General features: G+C 36.3%; 1 protein-coding gene across 1 annotated transcript; it reads left to right on the top strand.

Annotated features, from left to right (window-relative positions):
- Positions 1-664: 664 nt before the first annotated feature.
- Positions 665-5,286, top strand: LOC107720606 (WD repeat-containing protein 74-like). Its single transcript, XM_016528333.1, has 10 exons — positions 665-861; positions 1,025-1,131; positions 1,221-1,345; positions 1,463-1,526; positions 2,427-2,570; positions 2,661-2,762; positions 3,749-3,905; positions 4,141-4,283; positions 4,471-4,524; positions 4,692-5,286. Exons 1-10 carry the CDS (start codon positions 801-803, stop codon positions 4,875-4,877), a joined length of 1,143 nt encoding a protein of 380 aa, XP_016383819.1. The 5' UTR covers positions 665-800; the 3' UTR covers positions 4,878-5,286.
- The last annotated feature ends 3,759 nt before the right edge of the window (positions 5,287-9,045 follow it).

Raw genomic sequence — 9,045 nt, 5'->3', positions numbered from 1 at the left:
GGCCAATCAGAGCACACCTCGCTTTTCAGACCGATGAGCTTTGTAAAAATCGATGCGTTTCAGAAAGGCGGGGCATAGAGGAGAAACAATAATGTACAGTATGTGGAAAATAATGTTTTTTTAACCTTAAACCACATAAACACATTTCACTACACCAAATAATGTTCTTTTTAGCAACATCATATGACCCCTTTAATGTGTAAACCATAAAGAACATTATTGAGATGATGGGATTTAATTATTCATAATTATTTTGTTTAATTATTTTAATTGATAGTCACTCCTAGTTTCTGTAATTAAAACGTTAGAACATGAGCAGCTAAGTATCAGAATTATCTTGGGGTCAACAAGGTTAAGAACTACTGGCTTATAGCAACATTAAAGGGAAACTTAAAAACAAAACAAAAAAATTGAGGCTACTCACCTTCATGTTGTTGAAAACCTGTCTGACTTTTATCCATGGAAGACATTTCCCTAACATTATGCCTAGCCTAGAAAGTCCCTTTCTTTGCTAGTATCTAATATCTTTTGTGTTTAAGTGAAAAAGTGAAAATTATAGGATAAAAACTCCAAATAGAAACAGATTATAATACTTTCATCCAACAGTAACTATAATCGCGTGACAACATGCAGAAACTCGCGCTGATGTTTAGTGAGCGTCAGTAGACCCAGTATTAGTGGGGAACGGAACCAAAAGTCCTCAGGTTGCGCGTTAGACCCGGACGTAGTTGTGTGCGACAGTAACGTGGAGATCTATTTTCATTTAGTCAGTAACTCCAAACTCACTCGTTTTCATTCAAATGGCTGCTAAAAGCCAAATATGCTCAATATGGCTTGGATCCGAAACTGGAATATTAAAAGGTAAGGTGTTTTTCGTCTCTTTGTCGACATATTGTACACTTTTTCTGACTAGCTAGCTAGCCATGTATAGCACACGTGAGTTGGCACCACATATGTGCCATTTAATTTGCTTGAGGGCCACTGAACTAATGATTTGTTATTATCATCCATATTTCATCTCAAGGGGTGAGTTTAACCAAAAAGCAGGCGTTTAACTTTTGTGAGATGAGCTGCTTGAGTCGAGATCAGGAGGTTTGTGTGATGGCATGGGGAGACCCTCAAGAGTCAGAGGTGAGAAAAGACAGAGAACTGGAGTAACAGACTTCATCACCATGATTTAGTGACTGACAGACGCTGTCTATGTGTGTATGTCTTTGCAGGTGTTAGTGGGCAGTGTGAACGGCACTGTGAAAACTTTCAGCATAGATAAGGGAATCTTCACAGCGACCAGAGAGTGTGGAGATCCTTCACAGGGCAGATTCACAGGACTGGCTGTCACTGACAGGTGGTTGCCAATGTCATGTTATGCTCATCTCTGCAGGGGCTGATGAATTACTGGATGTTTTGTTGTTTTGCATAGATGTATTTTAGGAATGATGGACTTTCTTTCCTTCTTTTCCAGTTCTATGATTACATGTGTGGAGTCAGGACTGCTGAAGGTGTGGAAGGAAGGCAGTACAGAAACAGTAAGTCAGTGTGATTTCAGTGTCCTGCAGTGTGGTGGGCTATATATAGACATTTTTTCCCCAAATTTACTTTATAAATATTATATATGCACTTGTATGGCTTTGTTAATTATAAATACTACTTGAAATGTCTCTACTTTTAAAAATGTATCAAATTGCAGGACTTTTTACTAAACATTACAATGTAAAAATGCTGAAAAAATGAAATCAACACCAATCTCTGCATCTAGAAATGAATCCCAGCAGATTCATGGTGAATTTCAGGAACAAATGTAATAAATTGATCAAATAATACAACTTTTGTATCATGTAGTCAGTGTATATATAGGCATTATATTTTTCACTTGATTTGTTTATCTGTTGCAGTGATAAAGTAGACATTAGGTTGCCTTTCTGTACAGTACAGTAAAAAAGGATTTTGTCCCCATAATATGATCCCATAAACAGCTCAATATCACAGAAAATATATATTTTTACTGTCATTTATCACTGTATATTAATTATAATGACATGATCTTCAGAAATGAACCAGTCAAAAGGAGTTTCTAACAGTTTGCATCTTTATTGCGTGTATATTTGTTCATTTTTATTTATTTATTGTAGGTCAGATGAGGAGTCTGACTGTTTAAAAGAAATGGGAGAGGATGTTTTATTGTGCTGTTTTCTGTCTCTAAAACGCTAAAAACACATAAAGTGACCCAACACTGACTATTTTACTTGTTCCTTATATAGCTAGTAGCGTAGTAGCAGTACTGCTTCTACATTTTGAAGATTGAAGATTAGAATTTAATAATGTATGATGATCTCTTCATCTTTATGATAATTTTGTTGAGTCTTAAGATAGGTGTGGACTTATAGTAAATCTGATCCTCAGCCAACCTCATCTGTCTCTGTTCTTAGGTTGAGGTAAATGTTGGAAATGGAATATGCAGAATGCAACAGAACCCATCACAGCGCCATCGTGTGGCTACAGGGGGTAAAGAGAACCCACTGAAAGTCTGGGATCTGGAGAGACCAGATAAGCCAATATTCACAGCCAAAAATGTAAGGCAGAAGAAGAAAACTATAAGATTTTTAGCCCCCAGTAGTTGATTTCTGTGTTTCGAGATCTACCTTTTTTCTTCAATCCGTCAGGTAGCCCATGACTGGTTGGATATGCGAGTGCCCGTGTGGGTGAGAGACATTGGCTTCATCCCAGATTCAGATAAAATAGTCACATGCACCGGACACCAACAGGTTTGTCTTTACTCTGGCTTTATCCATGCGTGCTTGTCTACTGTTGTTTCTTACAAGGTATCTATACTGGACATCTGGAATAAATTTAGTTACTTTAGAAATATCATATATCAGATTTTTTGTTTACAGTGAACATCTGAAATTATGTACACTATCATTCAAAAGTTTTACCAATACTGCATTTGTGAAAAAAAATTCAGTATAAACAGTAATACTGTGAAATATTGTTTAAAATTAAAATAACTATTCGAATTCATTTCAAACAGTAATGTATTTCTTTGATGGCAAAGCTGAATTTTCAGCAGCCATTAATTCAGCCTTCAGTGTCACATGATCCTACAAAATTCGTTTATTTTCAGTGTGGAAAATGGTTGTGCTGCTTAATATTTTTGTGGAAACAATAATTTTTTTCAGGATTCTTTGATGAATAGAAAGTTCAAAAGAACATAATTTTATTTGAAATTTTTTAACATAAAATGTCTTTACTGTCACTTGCCTTTTTTTAGATGAAACTTTTAAATGGTAGTGTATTTAATTGAATTCTAGATGTTTCATCAAAAGCAGCATGCAGTTCAAAGTAGTGTTTTGGTTTTAACTGAATCAAGTAAAGTAATGAATCATTTTAATACAAAATCATGTAAAATAATCTATATGAAGTCAGTATTTATACAAATGAATTTCTGTTTGATTTCATTTATTTGGTTTTACTAAACCTTCAGCTTGTAGTTGATTGGTTGGTGTAAGTAAAACACATCCTCAAGCCATCATCAGCTGTTTTAAAATGAAAAATGTTTTGTTTGTTTGTTAGATTTAATAACTATGAAAGATCCTGAAATAAATTGTGAGCTGATCATGTTTTTGCAGCTTGTCCCTAACCCTTTGCTATTGTATTTATTCATGTCTTCCTTTGTGTCTTAAGGTAAACGTCTGTGATCAAACATGACTCAAAATATCTTGCCCTCTCTGTTCTGCTCCTCCTCCGTCAGGTGCGCGTGTATGACCCCTCGACGCCTCAGAGAAGGCCGGTGTTGGAGGCTCGGTTTGGAGAGTACCCGCTCACTGCGCTCTCTCTTCCTGCCAGCCGGGGCACAGTGGTCGTGGGCAACACTCACGGGGAGCTCGCCATCCTTGACCTCCGGAAAGGTAAGCAGTAGGTGGATGCTCCGTTTATTTTTTATCTTCGGCAGGTTTGGATCTGCACAAAAGCGATTGTTTTGAACTGAAGCTCCATTGCTCAGGGCTTTTTGTCCTGGATCTGTGTGTTCCAAGTATAAAGGATGTATTTGGCCAGCCGTTCTCCGTATATGCACTGCAATTTTATTGAACTCCTGAGAGTGTTGTTTTGTCTGACCCCATTTTCTTCTCTCTCTGCCTGCAGGGCTTGTGTGTGGGTGTCTTAAGGGTCTGGCGGGGGCAGTGCGGGGGTTGCAGTGCCATCCTTCCCTCCCATTGGTGGCCTCTTGTGGTTTAGATCGTTTTCTGAGAGTACACAGCCTGGAGGACCGTTCTTTACAGCACAAGGTATGAATGCACAAGAAACCAGGTTTTTTTTCTCCATTCTCCCTGCACTTCTTCTTTCTCATTCTCTCTGCAGATTTCTGCATAGCCCCTCTCCTCTTATTTCCATCTGATTGCATGTACCATATAATCAGAAGTGCCTCCCACTCCGTGTTATGTTTGTATAAATGAACATATTTTCTCTGTGCAGGTATATATGAAGTCACGACTCAATTGTGTGCTGCTGTCTAGCAGAGAACTGGAGGTAAGCGGCGGTTCAGTGTCAGAGGGAGCATCGTTTTGATGATTCGCTTTTATATAACTGCCTATCAACAGTAATAACAATGGAAGTTGCTTTCTCGTTGATGCCTTTATACTGCATCCTAATGACTTTGTTAAACGTTTGACTCTTTATGTGCTTTTCTCTTATAGTCATCAAGTGCTGATGATAGTGGAGATGTAGAGGAGGTGAAAGCAGAGGAAGAGGGGGATGAGGTTTGGGATACCATGGAAACAGTGACGGAGAAGACAAAAAAGAGGGCCGCCCAGAAAGACGAAGCAACTATTACTGGAGTAGATGGGAAAAAGAAAAGGAAACTAGTGGAAAAAGTGATGTAAAGTAATTTCTAATGGACATTTTTATCATTTTATATACAGTTTGTTATGTCTTGAGTAAAACTGTATCAACAGTGGCCAAGAATAAACTTAAACCTGAGAGGCTGTTTAATATGGATATATAATAATAGGTGCAGGTCCATTAAGTGAATTTGAACATGAAATAATCTGAAATGTGATACTAAAATTGCATTTTAAATGTCAAAACTCTGCTTAACTGGAACAAGTGAACCAGTTTATGTAAAAACAATTTGTCCCATTAATCACTTTATTTCTATATTGAACAGAATTTAATGAAGAATCTGTATACCATAAACACAGAATCTTTCAGAAATATGTGTTCATTCATCATTTTCTGGCTCAGTTGAAAATGTAATGTAACATTAGAAGTGTGCACTTCAGAAATATTTTCTACAGAAACCCCAATTAAAATAGTTTGGCCTGTTATGTGTTAAAGGCTTTAAAATACTACTTTATATGAAGTTAAAATTCTTTCCCAAGGCCTATTTATAGTATCCTTTTCACAATTAATTTGATGTGCATTTTACTGAGATAAGAATAGAATTTTGAATCTGTGCTGGTCTAAAGACATTGACTTGACCGTGAATGACCACACATACCTGTGCTTGTGTGGGTGTGTGTATTACACATTGCGTTATGCACACTTAAACACACCCTATTCTAGTCTCTCTGATAAGATAAGAGACATCTTGGTTAGCACCGAAACTGTCGACTTTGTAAATGAGAACATTAGTAGCTAATGACTGATTTGTGAAGCTGTACATTTCAAAAACATTACATTTGAAAGTACTGTTCTGTTATAACTAACAAGGAATCACATAAAATTAGAAAATAAATTCTGTCCAAGCTTCTTGTATGGTAAAATGTACTTATAGATCTGATTATAGACAGTGATGTTCAAGGAATGAAATGTTGTTCTAAGAGACATCTTGGTTAGCACCGAAACTGTCGACTTTGTAAATGAGAACATTAGTAGCTAATGACTGATTTGTGAAGCTGTACATTTCAAAAACATTACATTTGAAAGTACTGTTCTGTTATAACTAACAAGGAATCACATAAAATTAGAAAATAAATTCTGTCCAAGCTTTTTGTATGGTAAAATGTACTTATAGATCTGATTATAGACAGTGATGTTCAAGGAATGAAATGTTGTTTCCATGTGTAAGATTTTTATGGTGTTTAGTGCATCTAATAACTAAGTGACACCTTAAACGTGACACATACTTTACCATGGAAACATTTTAAAGGAGCTGAAGAGCAAAGGGCATAAAATAAAGAGGGGGTGATGAAGTATGACAACATGAACTGAACTCTGAGACCTTGCAGGGTGGAGGGGCAGTATTCCTGACTGCTGACTTGCACTAAAAAAACCAGAAGCGTGGCTTTATATGCAAGGACGACAGCCTCAAAATTTCCTGTATGGTTCTGGTAAATTTTGAAAGCCAAAAAACATTGCATGTTTGTGGTTTGACCCTGTGGTCTATAACAAGGTCGTAACCAGAGAAAGATAATGGTGGATTCAAAAGATGATAACAGGAGCAGATAACACAGACTGACTCATGTGCTGTGTGCCCCTTTAATTGCTTTATTATGCTGTTTTTCCAAAGGTAGCAAGGAGCAGTGGGAGGTTTACAGCAAGGCAAAGTCTAAAATATGATATAAATGAAGAAACCAAAAGGAGAGAAAGAACAATATAGAGAATGTGGGATGGGTAACTCATGACTAAAAGGAAGCGATATCTACAAAATTAAAACTTAGGGACATAAAGGCACATAAATTATTGAGCGACACACCCTTTTTTCTCTCAGCCCATACACAGGTCGTAACCACTGGAAAGATTTCATTTCCTCTTGATTTCCTCCTTTAAAGTGAGGGAAATAGCTGAAATTAACCCCAGAAACAACCATCACATTACATTACACATCATGAAATGCATTTAACTTACAGGCCTGTAATTATTTAAGCATTTTCCAACAGACTGAGTACAATGTAAAATTGTGTGTCTGTTTTTTCATTATTATTATTTTACTGTAAATCCAGTCCCAAAATTCTTATCACTAGAAACACAACAGATTTCGACCCAATTACATCCAGACTTCCACCTGCCTAGGGTACTATATTATGTGCTTAGATTGGAGTATTTTGTCGTGGTACAATTAATTGACACGCCATTCTTGTGTAAAGACAATCGAAATTCCTTCACACAGTGTGCACTTCTGTGCTCTTTAACCTAACAATGGCAATAATTAACCCTCTCTTATGAGCATTTTATTATCCTGTTATAAAGCCTACTTTTTCATTCTTTGATCAATGTTTAGAGTCCATAGTCTAATTTATCTATTCTAATCATGCAGCATTACCTCATGTTGTGCCATTACCAGTAATTAAGACGTTGACCTACACATTTGCTGATTTATAAATCAAGCCTTAGTGACTCACAGCAGGTGAATATACCATATGAATATGCAAAAAATAAGACTTTATAATAGTTTTCGTGATAATTAAGAAACAATTATCTGATTCTCTAAAAAATAAGTTAAACCGTTGCGCCCTCTAGTGGTTTATTGTGTTTATAGTAAACTGGCAAGACGTCTGTTTGGCCCACAACATTTGTATAGTCCATTTTAATGAAATGTGTTGCTTTGAAGTGTTTTAAAAATAATAAATGTACCTAAAAGCATCCAAAATAGATTCTTAAGATAGAAAGTGTGTAAGATCATAGGAGTCCAGGATGTTGGATTTGAGGGGCAGGGCCAAAAAGATGTTAAATATTGACGTGGAGTGTAATTATTAACTAAGCTTCAACTCCAAATCACTTTTAAACTGGCCTCTCTCGGCCTGACATAGCACTGCTGACCTACGCTCCTCTCTCACCCGCTGGCTCTCTCGTCGTGCTGTCACTAACTTTCTGTTTTCAGTTCCTTTTTCATTTTTTATAGCCATATTTTGCTATGCTTCTGTTAATTCTTTAATCTCTATATTCAGAAGAATTTTTTTTTTGTTTGCATTGTTTCTCATTTTTTTCTGATATGGACTCCCACGAGGAAGAACTGAATGTAAGTAACTCTTTATTGAAAATAAAGTAATGGGCGCACATGTAAGGAACATGGAATGTATAATTTTTGAGAAGTTGTATAAATATTTGTATAAAAAACCCCAGCAAAATTCATGTGAGGTTCACATCTTTGCCTCGCCTCTCTGCAATTACGCTGATTCATGTAGGAATTTTCAATGTTAACTTCTGTCTGTTTGTAAAAGGCTAGATTAATATCCTAATGTAAATATACCTGCATTGTCTAACAAAATGAAGCGAATGCTTTTAAAGAGGAAGAGAAAAGAATGCAAAAGGCTTGTGTTCGGCCTTCAAACATTCTAAACATTACTTTCCAAGAACATGAACTTACAAAGATCAATTACAAGGGTGTAGAGTAAGTTTAGTCTGAAAATCTTTCAACTTTTTCTTTTCATTAAATGAAGTCAATTGCATGTTACTGAAATTCAGATGCAAATAAATGGCAGTTTTAAGTTGACTCAATTCATGTTTATACAACAGTCACAATTTAATGTACTGTCATGTCAAATTTTTAGCTGTTGTTTTCTTGTCTACAAAGTAGATTTGATAAAATACATGTGAGTTTTACTCCAATATCAAGTACCACAATTGGGAATTGTCATAAAAATGAACCACCTACATATGTTCATGCCATTGATTTTCTCTCACCCTACACAAATGTTGGATATGGCGCAGGGATGAGAAAGATAATGGTGGATTCAAAAGATGATAACAGGAGCAGATAACACAGACTGACTCATGTGCTGTGTGCCCCCTTTAATTGCTTTATTATGCTGTTTTTCCAAAGGTAGCAAGGAGCAGTGGGAGGTTTACAGCAAGGCAAAGTCTAAAATATGATATAAATGAAGAAACCAAAAGGAGAGAAAGAACAATATAGAGAATGTGGGATGGGTAACTCATGACTAAAAGGAAGCGATATCTACAAAATTAAAACTTAGGGACATAAAGGCACATAAATTATTGAGCGACACACCCTTTTTTCTCTCAGCCCATACACAAATTCTGCCGAGCACCGTCATGTTGACTGCCATCATAAAATTGCTGTTATCAAGATCAGTCTTAGCACTTTGGACG

The sequence above is a fragment of the Sinocyclocheilus rhinocerous genome, unplaced genomic scaffold, assembly GCF_001515625.1.
Source record: "Sinocyclocheilus rhinocerous isolate Xijiao unplaced genomic scaffold, SAMN03320098_v1.1 scaffold603, whole genome shotgun sequence".
Classification (NCBI taxonomy): domain Eukaryota; kingdom Metazoa; phylum Chordata; class Actinopteri; order Cypriniformes; family Cyprinidae; genus Sinocyclocheilus; species Sinocyclocheilus rhinocerous.
The sequence above is the reverse complement of the archived record's forward strand: the minus strand, read 5'-3'. Positions and strand labels throughout refer to the sequence as shown.